Below are 19,015 nucleotides of genomic sequence, written 5' to 3' on the forward strand. Positions count from 1 at the left end.
ATGAAAAAGCAACCTACCAAATAGCAGAAGATATTTACAAATCATATATCTGATTAATATCCAAGATATATAAAGAACTCATACAACCCAATACCAAAAAACAAAGAATCCCATTTAAAATTGGGCAGAGGATCTGAATAGACATTTTTCCAAAGAAGACATGCAGACTGCCGTCAGGTACATGAAAAGGTGCTCAAAATCACTAATCATAAGGGAAATGCAAATCAAAACCACTATGAAACATCACCACACCTCTTAGAATGCCTATTATGAAAAAGATAAGAAATAACAAGCGTTGGCGAGAAGGTGGAGAAAAGGCAACACTCATGCACTGTTGGTGTGAAAGTAAATTGATGCAGCCACTAAAAAATGAAAAACAGTATGGAGGTTCCTCAAAAAATTAAAAATAGAACTACCATATGATCCAGCAAAACCACTTCTGGGTATTGACCTGAAGGAAATGAAAACATTCACTAGAAAAGACATATGAATGGGGATGATATGCATGATAGTGAACATGGGGATGTTCGTTGCAGCACTATTTACAAATGCCAAGACATGGCAGTAACCTAAGTGTCCACTGATGGATGAATGAATACAGAAAATGTATTCTTTACACACAATGGAATATTATTCAGCCATAAAAAAGAAGGAAATCTTGCCATTTGCAAAAACATGGACAGACCCTGAGGGCATTACGCTAAGCGAAATAAGTCCGACAAAGACAGGCTGATACCATGTGAACTCATTCATATGTAGAACCTAAAACAAACAAAACACCAAACTCATAAATACAGAGGACAGAGTGGTGCTTGCCAGAGGCTGGGTGTAGAGGGTGGGCATGATGGGTAAAAGGGGTCAAAAGGTACAAACTTCCAGTTATAAAATAAATAAGTCATGGGGATGTAATGTACAGCACGGTGACAAGAGTTAACAATACGGTACTGCAGGGAATTCCCTGGCGGTCCCGTGGTTAGGATTCTGGGCTTTCCCTGCCGTGGCCTGAGTTCAACCCCTGTTTGGGGAACTGAGATCCCGCAAGCCGCATGGCATGACCCCCCACCAAAAAAAAAAAAAAAAAAAAACACAACTGTACTGTATTTAAATGTTGCTAAAGAGTGTGGGTCTTAAAAGTTCTTATCACAGGAAAAAAAATTTGTAACTGTGTGTGGTGACAGATGTTAACTATACATACTGTGGTGATCATTAGAGAATATATACATGTATCAAATCATTATGCTGCACACCTGAAACTAATGTAATTTGTCAATTATATCTCAATTTTTAAAAATACTGATTTCTTCTGCCACATACCATCAACGTAAATCAGTCCAACAGACCTGTGAGTAGTGTGTCACACAGTATAAAACTCAAAGTGAGGAGTTCCCTGGTGGTCTAGTGGTTAGGATTCGCCGCTTTCACTGCTGAGGTCCAGGTTCGATCCCTGGTTGGGGAACCGTGATCCCGCAAGCCAAGATTAAACCAACCAACCAACCAACCAACCAACAAACCAACAAAAACTCCTCAAAGTGGATGCTGTGTAAGAATGCTGCCCAGCTTTCCAGTTCCCCCGCTACACTTCCATCATCCTATGCTCAATGTTGCAAGTACAGGGTACCTAGTTTGATTCTGGTGTTTGAAAACAGGAAACAAAAACAACAACAACAAAACTAAGAAGTGAACATGAGACAAAGAATAAAGATAATTCACAGAAAAAGAAATGCAAATAGCCAACAAACCTATAAAAAACGGTTCAACTTCACTAGAATTCAAGTTTGAATGACAGCAATAATAAGACACCAGTTTTCTCCTACATTCAAACTGACAAATATTTTCTTAAATGATAATACCCAAATGACTGATGTTTTGATAGAGGTAGTTATTTCAAGGAAATGGCTACTCTCCTATGCTGCTAATAGGAATGTAAGTTGGTATAGTATTCTGCAGGAAATTTTGCCAATATACATCAAATACCTCAGAATTGTGTAACTTTTGTCCTTGGCTAAGAATATAGGCTAAGGAAATAATCAGTGATGCACTAAAAGATCTCTATTCATCACAGTGTCACTTCTTAATAGTGAAAAACTGCAAAATACATGAATGCACAAATAAGGCATCAGTTACATAAATTATGGTGTATCTACATGCTAGAACACTATACAGACATTAAAATTGTTTTAAACATTTCATTAAATGCTGCTCCACATCTTATTAAGATAAGCAGGTTATAAAAACTATGTACATACTATTTGGTTCCATTTATATAAAGTACAAAGCAGGCATATCTCTGCCACTAAAGATGAGGACCATGGGTACCACTCCTGACAGTGATAAGAAGGGAGCATAAAGGAAGTTTCTAAGGTGTTGGTAGTTTGCCTGTTTTTAATTTGGGTGCTGATTAGCTGGGTGATTCAGTTTGTGAAACTATATCAAGCTCACATTTACGTGCACTTTTCTGAATGTACATTATATATCAAAAAAAATTTTTAATACTAAGTAATTCCCCTGACCATGTTTTATATGTATTGATACACTCAGAAATTGCCCAGTATAGATCATTTTTCTTTCCTTTTTAAAAAATAATTTCAAAATTTTTCTATAAAAAACTTATTTTACTTTTATAAGAAAAAACTGTAAATCATGGAATGTGAACGATCTATAGGTGACAAACTCATTCATACGCGCCCAGTTTTCTCCTCTTGCTTCATTCCTTCAAGTAACTGAGCACCTCCCACGTCCACTGCTTTAGATGGCAAATATATAGCAATAAACAAATCTTCATACTGTCAAGAATAATTAAAACCCCACACAAGCTCCCTGAAGGCAATGACCATTTCTCTTCTTTAATATGTAGTATATCCTGAGAGTCTGGCAACCTGCTAGACTCTGCACTGAAAGTGGACATCGAAAAGTTTGTTAAAGACTCCAAAACTGACTGCTCAAAATAAGCCCAAAGATTTTTAAAAATTAGACTAAAATTTCCACTCTCATGTGCATGTCTCACATGACACCAACCACAAACAGGCAGGAATCTTGAAAATGAAGAAAACATGCAAGTTCACCACATATCTACTGATAAGGACAATCATTATACACACTACCAGCGTGCTCTCACCAATTTCAGATACCTCCCCGAACACCTCACTAGCAAGGACATCAGCCACCTCCACACTACCATTCCTCTCTAAAATTCAGAGTGCTCATGAGGAATCAGGCACTGTTCTGGGTGTTTTATTAACTGAATCTTCACAATAACCCCGTGAGGTCATCATTTTATAAATAAGGAAACTGAAGCACAGAGATCAGATTAGCATATAGCAATCATTTTGGACCAGGCAGCCCTAGGCGAAACTGCAAAGCAAGCTCAATTTGCCTTTGACCTCTGCTTGCCCCATGTCGGTTTCCATTTAACAAACTGTGAGCACCTTGAGAGCAGGGACTAAACACCTACTGCTCTAAGCATTTGTTGAATGGATCCGTTTCTTTCCTTTCTCTTTGGTTTCCTTCTTTCAAAATATCCTAGAAAGAGAAGCCTCTTTTGGTACATCATTTTCCTAAATTAACTGTTAAATAATTCCTGCTAAGGCATAACCCCAAACCAATACGTTATCATTGAGATATCCTGTATCTTTATTCCCTAGCCCAAATGGCTGTCTCCACCTCCATTTTCCTCTCCTCACCCCCTAGTTGTGCTCGATTTCACAACAGGAGATCTGCTGGCTCTTCACCAGCTGTTCTCCCTGACTGGGTTTCACCTGTTCAAGGTGAGCAACTACATTAGAATAGTACCACATACTAACATGACTGACACACTTCATTCATGCATTCAGGTTCCTGCCCAACTGTGACCTCTTTAGAGCGGCCTCCCCTGACCTCTCTATTGATTTATTTATAAATTTATTTATTTTTGGCTCCGTTGGGTCTTTGTTGCTGTGCGCGGGCTTTCTCCAGCTGCAGCAAGGGGGGCTACTCTTTCATTGCGGCGCACAGGCTTCTCATTGCAGTGGCTTCTCTTGTTGCGGAGCTCGGGCTCTAGGTGTGTGGGCTCAGTAGCTGTGGCTCGCGGGCTCCAGACCGCAGGCTCAGCAGTCGTGGCGCACAGGCTTAGTTGCTCCGCAGCACGTGGGATCTTCCTGGACCAGGGCTCAAACCTGTGTCCCCTTGACTGGCAGGTGGATTCTTAACCACTGCGCCACCAGGGAAGCCCCTGACCTCTCTATTTAAAACAGCAGCACATCATTCTCTATCCTCTTACACTGCTTTATTTTTGTCACCACACTTATCACTCTCCCCTATGATATTTAATAATTATTTTCTTAGGTCCTGCCTTTATCTTGATTACTGCTGTAATCTCACACCTACAACAGGAGTTGGCACAGAGGAGGCTCTCAAATATTTGTAAAATCAACTGCAAGTCAGAGGGCCTTTTTTAACATTCAGGGGAGGTAAATCTCCCTTTCAAAAAATACTGCCACGACTTAATGAGACTGAAGACAGACAAAGAGGCAGGAGAGAAAAGAGAACAAAAACAAAATTTAAAATGTAAATTCAAGGGAAGAATACTTAACAAAGTCTTGGGTTTTTTCTCTCACTCTAGGCTTAAGGGATAAGGGATAAAATGTAAAAATGCTCCAATTTTTTGGTTTGAACTGGTGACAACACAATGAGAAAATAATTTGTAGGAAATTTTAGCAATCAAGATGCTTCTACTGTTTTTAGTTTTGAAAGTACCAAAAGTGCAAAACGAAAGTCAGGACTCTGCAAGGTTTCACTTAGATTAAATACTCTATTTAATTTATTATTTGACTAGATGCACAATATCCATCTAAAGTCAAAGTTAATTTACACAACTATTACTGATCTCCTCACCGATAGCCCTGCCCTTTTCAAGGTCTACTTCCTAGTTTCCTTAATCTAGCCTGGTCTCTCAGGACAGCAGATAAGGTATCACTGAAACACTAACGGAGGGGGAAAAACATCTCAAAAAGAAAAAACATTTTTTTACAAAGTTACTTTTAATACTTTTAGGTGAGCCCCACAGGAATAAAAAACACTGGGAAGAGGTAACCCCCTCACCTCCAGGAGTGGCCCAGGGGAAGACTGGCTACCTGAGGGGAAGGAAGCACAAAAGAGACCCAGTGCAGACTCAGGGAAAGGGAATGTCACTGGGGCTGGGAGCACTACAGGAGAAAATGTGAGCACAGTGGAACTGGCTCCAGGCACACAGGCAAAGGGCAAAAGGGTTGGACATGAAGCCACAAAGCTTCCAGAACTGGAACAAATAATTTTAAAATGTGTATGGAAACACAAAAGACCCCAAATATACAAAACAATCTCGAGAAAGAAGAACAGAGCTGGAGGAATCAGGCCCCCTGACTTTAGACTATACTACAAAGCTACAGTAATCGAAATGGTATGGTACTGGCACAAAAATAGACACATACATCAATGGAACAGAACAGAGAGCCCAGAAATAAACCCACACACTTATGGTCCATTAATCCATGACAAAGGAAGCAAGAACAAACAATGGGGAAAAGACAGTCTCTTCAATAAGTGCTACTGGGAAAACTTCACTGCTACACGTAAGAGAATAAAATTACAACATTCTCTAACACCATATACAAAAATAAACTCAAAATGGATTAAAGACGTAAAAGTAAGACTGGATACTATAAAACTCCTTGAGGAAAACATTGGCAGAACACTCTGACACAAATCGCAGCAATACGTTTTTGGATCCATCTCCTAAGATAAAGGAAATAAAAGCAGAAATAAACAAATGGGACCTAATTAAACTTAAAAGCTTTTGCACAGCAAAGAAAACCATTGATAGAAACAGGAAGACAACCTGCCAAATGGGAGATAATATTTGCAAATGATATGACTGATGAGTAATTAACACCCAACATATATAAACAGCTCATACAACTCAACATCAGAAAAAAACAACCCGATTAAAAAATGGGCAGAAGAAATGAACACTTTTTCAAAGAGGAAATGCAGATGGCCAACAGGCACATGAAAAGATGCTCAACATCCCTAGTCATCAGTGAAATGCAAATCAAAACCACAATGAGACGTCACCTCACACCTGTCAGAATGGCTATCATCAAAAAGAACACAAATACTGGGGAGGATGTGGAGAAAAGGGAACCCTTGTACGCTGTTGGTAAGAATGTAAACTGGTGCACTCACTGTGGAAAACAGTATGGAGATTCCTCAAAAAACTACCATATGGCCCAGCAATTCCACTCCCGGGTATAAAATTGAAAAAAAACCAAAAACACTAATTCAAAAAGATACATGCACCCTAATGTTCACAGCAGCATTATTTACAATTACCAAGATATGGAAACAACCTAAGTGTTCATCAACAGATGAATGGATAAAGAAGATGTGATAAATATATACACACAATGAAATACTACTCAGCCTTAAAAAAAGAAAGAAGTTTTGCCATTTGCAGCAACACGGATGGATTTGGAGGGCATTATGGTAAATGAAATAAGTCAGAGGAAGACAAATCCTGCATGATATCACTTACACGTGGAATCTAAAAGATATAATAAACCAGTGAATATAACAAAAAAGCAGCAGGCTCACAGACGTAGAGAACAAATTAGTGGTTACCAGTGGAGGGCGGAGAGGCAATATAGGGGTGGAGGAGTGAGAGGGACAAACTACTGGGTGTAAGATAGGCTCAAGGATGTGTTGTACAACACAGGGAACAGAGCCAATATTTTGTAATAACTGTAAGTGGAAAGTAACCTTTTAAAATTGTATAAAAACATAAAAAATAAATTAAAAAAAACTAAGAAATTGTCAGGGAGGCCTACTAGAGGCCTACTAAGTTTTCAGCTTGAACATACGGTTTTCGCTTGTTTATGGACCCTAAAAGATATTTAGGTCATAAATATCCTAAGTATGCTCTACAAGTAAATTCCAGTAGAGCTCACTCATCATACAGAAAAGAAACTTGTAAAATGCAAAACCCAACAGGTGTTACAGAGCACTATATATCTATAGCACTCTTTCCTCAGCTCCATTTACAAAACCCTAAAAAACGAAATAGACAAAAAAAATCCTAACCTGTTAAATGCCCTGTAACACTGCACTTTCATTAAATCATTTAAATAGTATCTTAATTCCATTCAGGTCACACAAACAGCCTTTTCAAAGAACTTGTGGCTTCTTTAATAGAAAAGGATTTTAAAAGACGGTTACCAGAATAAAGAACTCCAATTATAACAGTGAGATTTCTTTGAGGATTGCCAAATTAGTTTCTGTACTTTCTACTTCTAAGTTAAGGCACAGAGCCATCTCAGAATTGCAAATATTCAACTCTAATTCTTTAAAATATTGCATAAGAAAACAACTGTCTTTGGGGAGAAGTGGTAAGAAAATAACTCCCAACGTAGTTAAAAACCAAAAACGACTATTACCTCATCTTTAAAACAGCCTTCTAGGCTTCTTTACATGTCCTAGGGCAAGCCCTTAAAAAAGAAGACAAGAAAAAAAGGGAAACCTGAAGACGTCTTCAGAGCGGTGGAATTCATTAACAACAACAGAAAACCCCCTGGGCTGTGGGCACAGCATTCTATTTCTCAGGTTGTGAAGTGAACATGAACAAAGGTTTCTTTCCCACGAGAGAATAACTTTTAGAGCAAATGGGGAAGACCATTAAAGAACTTGATATTTTCGTGTATATTTCATTCGCAGGCTTTTGCAAACCAAGTTCCCAGGAACAACTCCACTCGCAGCCATGCCTCGATTTGTTCAGCCGATTTACATCACAGTTTTCAAGGGACACAAAGTACAGTATACTCTCAAAGCAAAGTTATTCCTTAAAAGCAAAACCCAGCCACCTTTTAAAACACGCACAAACGTGATCCACGGCCCGAAGACCTCAAAAGTCTTGACCGAATAAGACAAACACCTGGGGAGGAAGAAAGCAACCTGGTAGCCCGACCCCGGGCGTGAGCAGCTGCCGCTTGGGGCTGAAGGACACGCGGGGCTTTGCTCCCCGGGCAGGCGCCGGGCGACTCGGGCCAGGCCCGGGGACAGCCGGAGGGCTTGAAGTCGCGGGCACTTACTTTGTGGCCATTAAGAAACGCGGGGAGGTGAGAAGCGGCCGAGACGCGAAACGAGAAAAGCGCCCTCAAGTTTGCCCGATATTAACGCCTCGAGGATGAAAAGGGCCGTTTGTTTCATCGGCGGACCGTCGTGTCGGGACGCCCCCCGCCCGGGACTCCCGGCGGAGCTCCGCGAAGGAAGCCGCCGGGAGGCTCGGAGCCGGCCTCCCCCACCGCTCGCGGCCGCCCGGCCCGCCCCGCCCGGCCCCAGGACCTCACCTGCCCGGCCGGCCCCCGAGGCGCGGGCGGGCGGCGGGGAGCGCAGCCGCAGCCAGAGGTGCAGCGCGGCCCCGAGCACACACGGGCACAGCAGCACCAGCCAGTTTCGCATTGGCCGCCCCCGCCTGCTCCACCTCGCACCCCCGCCACGCTCCGGGATCTCCCGCGTCCCGGGAGAGAACCTGCAAGTAGGGAGGCCGAGTGCCAGCGGCCGCCTCCCGCGCTGCGACTCGGGGGACGCGCGCCCTCGCGCCCGACGCCGTCCAGGTTCCTCTCGGCTTCGGGCCCCGCGCCTCAGCTTCTTCAGACCACCAGCTGCAGCAGCTCAGCGGGGCGGAGCCCCGCCCCCTCCGCTTGGCCTCCCCCCCGGCCCCGCCCATCTTTTCTCTCGCTCGCCCCGCCCGCTTCCCTCGCGTCCCCTCCCGCTCTCGTCGGCCAGCCGGGAGCTGAAGTCCCGCTCTGGGATCAAGCCGGGAGTGCCCCAGTGATCCAGTGACTGGAAAACCACACTTCCCATAACCCCATGCACTCGCTTCCGTCACTCGGCGGTTGCGGAGGCAGAGCGCGAGGCCCCACACAGAGCATGCGCAACCCTTTTCGACGTCTACCGCCCCCCGGCGGCCGAAGGGAGGTAGTGCCGGGCGACCCCGCGCTTCGGGGCCGCCCCCACCCGGGAGGGAAACACAGCTGAGGTGGAAGGTGCTGATTGCCCAAGATTGAAAGGGAGATCTAAGCGAAGGCTTTTTAAAATCACGCAGGAGCTTCCTTATGCCGAATGCTAGCCTTGTGTGGGAGATGGGATCTTGCGGACGCCGGAGTTCGGGGCGAGGCAACCCAGTTGCCTTCGGCTGTGAATCATCGAGTATTTAGTTCTGGTGCAGCGTGTACCCGGCTCTTTGCCCGGTCCTGTCCTCAAGGAACTCAGGATGAGTAAGACTGCGCCCAGGGGATCAAGCTGTGGAGTACGACAGCGACTGTCCAATCGAGGGTAAAATTTCACGTGCCCTGGTGTCCAACTAGCGCTGGAAAGTTGCGAGTAGAACGAGGCGCACGCACACCTGCTACAGGCCGAGAGGACGCGGGCTCCGAAGCACCTGTGGGCAGGACCCCTGCAGCGCTCCTTAAGGATAAAGTACTGCCCACTGGCCCGAGGACTTGACCCCTCGGACCCGCCTGCGGCCAAACGCACGAGTGCCCTGGTTGAGGCCGTGTGGGTGAAGGGGCGAGAAGGTCAAGGTACCGATGTTAAGACGGAGGAGAGGAGGAAGATGAGCGCCTGGCTTGTGGTGTTCCGTTTATTTGTTTTTTAAGTTTTCCCAAATTGTGGAAACAGAAGTTAACTATATTGTTGGGGAAAGCCTTGGTTGAAAGCCACAGAAAATCCACTTCAAACAGGCTTAAGGAAAAAAGGGTAATTGATTCAAGTCACTGAACAGTCCAGGAGACGTCTTAGGCACTGTCAGTACCATAGTCTCCTTGAGAGGCAATTTCAGCAGAAATTAAAATTACTTTTTGATTGTTTTGTAATATGGCCTGTATTATATTTAATTTTAAAATTTCTTATAATAGTTGTATAAAAGCTATAAGCCTAAAGAGTTTACACTGTATGTTTGTACTGTTCGAGTAAAATAATAAAAATAATTTAATTAATATGGGGTCAGAAGTAATTTTTTCCCTTTAAAGGGATTTGTATATTCGTTATCTATTGCTACCTAACAAATTACTCCCAAACTCTTAAAACGACAATAATCATTTATTATGTCTCACAATTTCTGTGGGCCAGGAATTGGAGAGCTAAATTTTTGTTCACGGTCTCCCATAAAGTTGCAGACAGATGTCAGCTGGGGCTGTGGTCATCTGAAGTCTTGACTGGTGCTGGAGAATCCACTTCCTAGGTGGCTCACTTCCATGGCCGGCAAGTTGGTACTGCCTTTCTGCCAATTTAAGTTCCTTTCTAAGTAGGTCTCTCCAGTGAGCTGCTTAATTATTTTAAAAAATATTTATTATTTATTTATTTTGGCTGCAGCATGCAGGTCTTAGTTGCAGCATGTGGGATCTTTAGTTGTGGCATTCAGGCTTCTTAGTTGCAGCATGTGAACTCTGAGATGCAGCATGCATGAAGGATCTAGTTCCCCAACCAGGGATCGAACCCAGGCCCCCTGCATTGGGAGCTCAGAGTCCTACCCACTGGACCACTAGGGAAGTCCCTCCAATGAGCTGCTTTAGAGTCCCCACACCATGGCGATTTGCTTCCCCAAGAGACCGCTGGAGATGGTGCAATGCCTTTTATGATGAATGCTTGGAAGACACACACTGTCACTTCTGCAGTCAACACAGCCAGCCCTGATTCACTGTGGGAGGGACCACAGAAGGTTGTGAATACCAGGTGGTAAGGGTGATTGGGGGTCATCTCATAGGCGCTGGTGGCTGGTGCAGTATATTATGCAAATATGAGAAACAATACTGTTTGTAAACAGTTTTGGGAGTGTTCAAGGCCCCTAGTATTCTCCATGGCCCCTGAATACTCTGAAGACAATGAAGAACAATTTGTCATTCTTGTGGGAAATATGGAATTAGTAGGCTGTGATCTTTGTGGCTCCTGAGCAAATGTCCCCAAGATCCGTGTGCCCTTCTCCCAGGATACTTACATATTGCAATGAGGAAGGAGAATACGTAATGTCTTCATATTCCCTGTTAGAAGTTCTTCTTTGTTTAGAAACTATGCTAACCTGCTTTCTACATTTCAAGTAAAGAAACTGTCAAGAAAGTAATAATTGGTTGTCACTTAAGGTGTCCTGTTTTTTATCCTCAAGAAAAGTATTAAAATGCCTCTCTTGAAATCCTAAAATTTTCATTTTGTGATTAAAGGTTTATAACGAGTTAACCCCAAAAGAGGAATAATCCCCAATTTAGGCAGATCTATTAATTCATCAGATACTTTTGGAGCTCCTATTATGTGCCAGGCATTTTTGTAGGTGCTTGGGATAAACTGATGAACAAAACAAAGGTCCTTGTCCTGTGATGGTGGCAGCAGGGGCAGACTATAGACTATAGATATAATAAAGAAATACATTTTACTGGCACATGGAAGATGGTAATTGCTACAGAAAATATGAAAAGTAGAGCAGGGTACGGGAATTGGGAATGTGGGACTGAAATGGGGCAGGTTACAGTATTAAATAGCAGTATTTAAACAACTGTTCAGAATTACAAGGAGCACTAAAGGGAGGAATATACAAAACCATCCTAATATATTAACTAATCACAATGTTCCTTCCAATTACCGAGATGATTTAACCTATGAAGGAAACTTCACTGGCACCTGACAGGCCTTTTTAGCGTCTTCATCTCTCACCACAGTGGGAGCTGCCTGTATCAACTGTTGATAGGATCAGCAGTCATCATTCCACCTGCTTGTTATCTCTTACCACCTGAAAAAGTTTAGTGGGTAAAGATCGTAAGAGAGACAATCCGTATAATGGAAAGAATAAAAAATTTAAAACCCAGAGATAATGTAAACAGTCTGTGGAGTGAACAAGTTAACAGAGAATTAGAATTAGGGAGAGGCAAACCAAGGACGGTTGGTCACTCTGGTTGCAATTAAGTGTGGGAAGGGCTATGAGAAAGGAATCATAGAGAATGATGGCAGCACAAAGGAGGAGTTATCGGACCCACCCCATGGAGTGCCTGCGGGATGGAAATAAAAGGGACCAGAGGGTGGGAAGGGCATTCAAGAGCATCCTAGGCAAAAATAAATAAATAATAAAGACAACCCCCAGACCGTGATGACATGGCAATTAGGGAAATGCAAGCAATCTGGTAGGACCTTAAGAAAGTTAGGACTGGGGAATGGTGAGAAGGTGATCATCATATGCTTTGCTAAGGAATTTAGATTTTATCCTGCAGGCTCTGAGGAGGATTTTTTTTTTCTGACTACAAAAGTAATACATAATTATAAACAGGAATTTGGAAAATTCAAAAGAATATAAAGAAGAAATTAAATCACACCAAATACCAATCATATATTGCTTTTTTCCATTAAAAAATATTGGCGGGCTTCCCTGGTGGCGCAGTGGTTGAGAGTCTGCCTGCCGATGCAGGGGACACGGGTTCGTGCCCCGGTCCGGGAAGATCCCACATGCCGCAGAGAGGCTGGGCCCGTGAGCCATGGCCGCTGAGCCTGCGCGTCCGGAGCCTGTGCGCCGCAACGGGAGAGGCCACAACAGTGAGAGGCCCGCGTACCGCAAAAAGAAAAAAAAAATATATATATATATATTGGCAATCATACTGTAAATACAAATTTATATCCATTTATTTTCACCTAACATAGAACATAAGCATTTTCGCATTTAAGTAGTAGTCTTAGAAAATATAACTTAACTGTACAATCATTTGTTCACACTATAATTTCTTACCTGTTCTCCTCTTATTGGATGTATAGGTTGTTTCCATTTTTCTACTATAATACATAATACTGGCACTTCTGTGCATAATACTTTACCCCCATTTCAGATGATTTCCTTTTAAAATATTATTCTAAGGCTCTTTGTACATACTGGCATTGTATCAATGTGTATGTCTGCCTTTAACAAGTACATTTCTATCTCATCCTACCTACCTTAGCATTTAAAAAAAATTCTTTTCTAATCCAAGGGGCAAAACGTTTTTTCATTAGTGAGATTAAATATTTTTATGCTTATCAGGTGCTTCTGTTTCTGCTTCTGTAAATTATCTGTGTATTTTGCCTCTTAGCTGTTTGTAAGAGCCCTTTATACATTAAGGATATTAATCCATTATATTTGTGGAAAATATTTTTCTCATTTTTCTTGTCTTTTAACTTTATGACTTTTTGGACATAAAACATTTAAAATTTTTATGCATTCAAATAATCAATATTTTCATTTTTCCCATATTTTAGGACATTTCTAACCATGAGATCTGATCAATACAGGCATACCTCAGAGATGTTGCGGTTTCTGTTCCAGACCACTGCAGCAAATCAAATATCGCAATAAAGCGAGTCCTATGAATTTTCTGGTTTCCCAGTGCATATAAAAGTTATGTTTACACTATACTGTAGCCTGTTAAGTGTTCAATAGCGTTATCTCTAAAAAAAAACAATATTCATTCCTTAATTAAAAATACTTTGTTGCTAAAAAATGCTAACCATCATCTGACAACTCAGGGTTTAGATAAATATCCAGAAGTGGCATTGCTGGCTCATATGATAGCTCTATTTTTAATTTTTTGAGGAACCTCTATACTGTTTTCCATAGTGGCTGCATCAATTTACATTCTCACCAACAGTGCACAAGGGTTCCCTGTTCTCCATGTCCTTGCCAACACTTGTTATTCCTTGTCTTTTTGAGGAAAGCCATTCTAACAGGTATGAGGTGACATCCCATTGTGGTTTTGATTTGCATTTCCCTTATGATTAGTGATGTTGATCACCTTTCCATGTACCTGTTGGCCATCTATATGCCTTCTTTGGAAAAATGTCTATTCAGATCCTCTGCCCATTTTTTAAAACAGGGTCCAATTCTTATTTGCCAACAGCGAAGGAAAAATTACCCTTGAATATCTCTTAAATAGCCAAAAAAAGCAGAGTATGTGTGATTCTGTGTGTGCAAAAACCTGTGGATTTTTTCCTCCTAATTCTTTGTCATTAATGTTTCCCTGCAGCTCTTCAATCATTCACTTTCTTCCCCAAGGAAACCATCTTGCTTAGTCACTTAAACAATAAAGTTCACTTCTTTGGGCCAATAGTTAGGAAACCTTTAAAACCAATCACATTCTTTTCAAGGGTTTTAGGACTACTTTGCAGCCTTTGCCTAGGGCACACACCGTCCAAGTAATGTGTACTATTTAAATGATTACTTCTCTTTCTTTTTCAGCCAATAGTTGAATTCTTTTAAGTTAAGAATTAACTTAAATGATGCGGCAGATAATCTTTGCAGAAGACAGCCTTTTTTCCACCACCAGATGGAACTCTTTTAACATCTCAGTCTGAGGCATCTTGGCTCTTGTATTTTGATTATCCTACTTGTTCAGGGCTTCTCCGAGAAGACTAGGAGAATAGATGCTACCAAATTGTCTTACAAAATGGAGGCTGGTGTAAGGGGAGCAGAATGAATGAGGAGGAGAAGAATAGGGGACGAGGTTAGAGATTAGTCTCCAGCAAGAATATGATATAGATCATGAAAAGGATTCTCACTTTCACCCTGAAATGGACAGTACTAACTTGATGGCTTTGAGTGGACGAGTAGTATGATCTGACTTATGTTTTAGCAGGATCACTCACATTGCTGTGTGGAGAATGGACTGGCTGACGGGGAGGGGTATCTACCAGGAACAGGAGAGGAAGAAGCGGAGTGTCATCTGCACTCTGAGACAAGCTACGGAAGCAAGGGCCAACCAGAGAGGGGAAGAATGCGTCCAGACGGGAACTAAATGGACCAGGTCTAGCTGAGGGGTGCAAAGGGTAGACTGAGGGGATGCAGTGGTGTACCACCCAGATCTCCCTTTCTGGACGGACAGCGGACTGCCCATGGCTCTCAGTTGAATCTCCTTTTGGGAACTGCTCTTAGCTGAAGGGTGCTGCCTTGCCCAAGGGTACAGCTCTCTCCCCTGAGGCAACCTGCGTCCAATGATGAGTTAAATAGGGGTGAAAAGATTCGGGGTCACTTAAGAACCATACCAAGGCCTCTGCTGCAACTGCATCCCAGTTCAACTTCTTCTTCTGCCCAGTCCTGCTTCCCTCACTCCCTTATACGTGTCTCCCAGAGCAGTTCCCAGTAAACCTCCTGCACACTACCTGAGTTTGAGTCTGTTTCCCTGGAAAACTGACCTAAGACCGTGATTCTGTGAAGACGTAAATAAGACCATCCCATTTCTCAACCTAAAATCTTGCAAAGGGTCATCAGTTCACTCACAGGGAAACCAAAATTCTCATAATGGACTACAGGTCCTCTAACCTCATGCCCTATTGCCCTCCACCTCACTGCCTCTGTTCCAGAGCCATATTGGCCTCTTTGCCATCCCCTGAATAGGACAGGTACATTCCTGCCTCAGGACCTTTGCGCTGTTTGCTCCTTTGGCTCTTTCCAGATATCTTCATGACTCACTCTTTCTCCTCCTTCAAGTCAGCTAAATTGCTACCTTCTCAAGGAACCCTTCCCCATCCTTTCCACTGAAAATCACAACCTCCCCCCACCACTCTTAACCTCCATTATTCTATTCTACATCACTATCACCCTCTAACATACTGTCCGATCTACTTATTTTTTTTTAATTGTCCCACATAGAGCAGGAGCTTTTCCCCCTCCATTTTGTTCACTGCCATATCCCAAAACATGGCACTTTGTAGGTGTTGCATAAATATTTCTGAATGAATGACTGAGTGAATGAATGTAGAAATCCTTACCAAGTTAATTGTAGTAATCCATGGCGTGTGGTTACCCTGGGATAGTGTAGCAGAGACACAAGCTTATAGGCGCAAGCAGAGGAAGAGGAAATTACAAAGGACACTGAGAGGAAGTCAGAATACAGGAGGAAAACAGGAGAAAGTGTCACAGAAGACAAGGGTGAGGTGGGGAGGAAGGACAAGCGAATGTGAACAGTGCTGTCACTGTATGAAGTGAGGTAAACACTTATAGACTGAACATGTCTCCCACATTCATACACTGAAATCGTCTCCCACATTCATACACTGAAATCTAACCCCCAACAGTGATGGTATTTGGAGGTGGGGCTTTTGGGGGGTAGTAAGGCCATGAGGGTGGAGCCCTCATGATAAGATTAGTGCCCTTATAAGAAGAGGCCAGAGAGCTAGGTCATTCCCTTTTATCAGTTTCTACAAGAAGTTGGCAGTCTGCATCCGGGAAGACGGTTCTCACCAGAGCCTAACCATGCTGGCACCTTGATCTCAGACTTCCAGCCTTCAGAACCATGAGAAATGCATTTCTGTTGTTTATAAGCCACCCCGTCTATGGTACTTTGTTATAGCAGCCCGAACTAACTAAGACAGAGACAGAAAGGTGTCTACTAATTTGAAGTGGCTAGGTAACTCGCAGTTTTAAGCTAGTTAGGGTACTGTGAGCTGAGGGAAGATAATAAGTAATGAAGTGGAAATGGTATACGGATTACTTTTTCACGAAGTTTGGTCGTGAAGACAGGAAAGAGGGAGATCAGAGCTGGTGGGAGGGCTCAGAATGAAGAAGTGTGTGTGCATTTAGGTGGGAGTCTAAGACTAACTTGAGTATTTTATATGATGTATGGAAAGAGCCAGTAATAGCCATATAATTTATCATCCACATCAGAGTTTTGAGAGCAAAAGGGGACAGAACAAGTGCTAAATTGGACAGATGCCAGGACACTGGGGAATTTCTGTAAATGTGGACATAGGGTCACCCCATCCAAAGCTCAGGTTCTCCCTCCATCTCTTTCCTTCCTTGCACTTGGCAGGCGATTGCATTTTCTACCGGTAGGTGGCAGTAAAAAGCTTCCCTCTTTTTACTTTTTTTTTTTTTTTTTTTTTGAAAGGGCAACTAAGTATTGATAAAGGTTGCTGAAAACAGATTTCAATTTAGATTTTACTTTGGGAAAATTCATTTTGCACCTTTTAATGAAAAGAAACATCTCTATCAGTTTTCAAAGAGGAAATAATATTTGAGCAATTATAAAATGTTAGTTGTGTTGTATTTTCTGAGTCATTCGACCTTTAAAAGATGAACGTCTCTCTTCCTCCTAATACAGAATAACTTCTATCAATGTCAGCAGTTCAGTTTCAGTATGTGCATTGCTCTATGAACACACTTCTTATGTGTATACATAAATTTTTAGCCAAGTCCAATTCTGATAGATCTTGGGGGACCTTGCTATGGAGAGATTATAAATATTTTTAAATGATTACATATGATACCAAAATTCTTGCTGTCAAAGATAAGACTAGAGATGTCCAAAGAGAAAAACTTTTAGAAGTTGAGAATGGTACAGTGAAAGAGCACACATTATTCAGGCCATCCTGGCAGAATCTAATTATCAAAAGACTTAAAATTCAGAAAACTTCGTAAGAAAAAAAAAAAAAAGAAAACAGAATTAGAATAATTCTTTGCAGGCCCATTAGACAAAGCTGAGTTCAAAACCCAGATTTGCATTTATGAATTATGTGACCGTGAGCAAGGAAAATACTTAACCTCTTTGTCTCAAATTCCTAATCTGTGAAATGAGACTCAGAGGGCATACTTCAGCGATTTGTTTTGAACATTAAATAAGAAGACATATGGGTAAAGTCGATAATGTGTTTCCTGCTCTCCTCTAAACATGAATATGAAGACAGCTAGACTAAAATGAGGCTAATGCAACCTTAACCCTTGGAAAATATATCACAAAGTTAAGAAAATGAAATTAATTCTAACAGTTGCTTTAAAACAAGCAAACAAACAACAACAACAAAACCCCCAAAAGGACTGGACATACATTAATTCAGTATTTTTTCAACTTTACAACTTGATCCCAATTATTCAGGTACATATTGACCCAGGGACAAGTTTCCCTACAAGGGAATTTGGGGACAAAAAATTGCAACGTTCGGACTAGTGCCAGAATTCAAACTTCGAGGGCTGAGTCTTCTGCCTGTTTTTAATTTAATGAGCTGCCTTACTCTGTCACCTGCTCCATTTCCTCTTCAGCTTAATAGAAATGCTAAATGCCATCCACAATATCAACCATAGTAAATTTCATGGCTATTGGTCTCAGTCCTGGAGGATCTACCCCAGACCAACGCCCTGCTACGTTACAGAGGTCATGGTTGTTGAGATGGATCCTTCCGCCAGCCTGGAATTGGCAAAGTTAGAGTCACTAATGACTTTGACAACAAACAAGAAGTGTCCGCTATCTCTGTAAGACTCCCTAAAATGCCCTTATTCTAGGAAATTCTACTGGCTCACTTCATTCATCTCATGATGCAGGCATTTTATCATCTGACATCATCACAAGCAGAAGAATGGTGAATACAGTACAGTAAGATATTGAGAGAGAGAGAGAGAGAGAGACCACATTCCCACAACTTTTATGACAGTATATTGGTATAATTGTTCTATTTTATATTTTCTATCTCTCTTACTGTGCCTAATTTATAAATTGAACTTTATCATAATTATGTATGGATAGGAATAAATGTAGTATATATAGGGTTTGGTACTAGCTGTGGTTTCAGGTTGCTGAAATTGGGGGTCTTGGAACATAATCCCCTGTGTATAGGGGGGACTAGTGTACACATTTCTCAAATTACAAAATTCCATAACTTAATACTCTTAGAGTGACTTGGGTTTATGCACACAAGAAGAGATTCATTTGTACTCTTCTCTGCACTGATTATTTTCACCTTGTTTCTCCTTGTTCATTTGGTACCTTGAGATATGTTAGGAATCTTGTTTTTAGGAGATCAAAGAAAAAGAAAAACAAATTTTCTCCCACACTTCTGTGTTTTGTTTAGGTTAAAAAACAACATTGCTTTTATATTTGCCCAAGATACGCCATTAAAATTACTTCAAAGCTTTCTGACCAAAATTTGTACAGAGAAGCCTTGTGGTGAACTGCAGAGTAATAATTTTGTAAGAAATGAATTTCAAATGCTAGCAGGGAGGATGGTACTAGGTTTC

General features: G+C 41.8%; 1 protein-coding gene across 3 annotated transcripts in view; it reads right to left on the reverse strand.

Moving 5' to 3' along the window:
• Positions 1-8,694, reverse strand: part of B3GALNT2 (beta-1,3-N-acetylgalactosaminyltransferase 2) — a 50,943-nt gene extending 42,249 nt beyond the window's left edge. For all 3 annotated transcript variants that reach the window (XM_024115746.3, XM_024115742.2, XM_024115747.3), the window contains exon 1: positions 8,355-8,694. In XM_024115746.3, the coding sequence (XP_023971514.1) occupies positions 8,355-8,466 (112 nt within the window). In that variant the 5' untranslated portion in view covers positions 8,467-8,694. The remainder of the gene's footprint in view (positions 1-8,354) is intronic.
• Positions 8,695-19,015: the final 10,321 nt, after the last annotated feature.

Source organism: Physeter macrocephalus, chromosome 20 (genome assembly GCF_002837175.3).
Source record: "Physeter macrocephalus isolate SW-GA chromosome 20, ASM283717v5, whole genome shotgun sequence".
NCBI classification, from domain to species: domain Eukaryota; kingdom Metazoa; phylum Chordata; class Mammalia; order Artiodactyla; family Physeteridae; genus Physeter; species Physeter macrocephalus.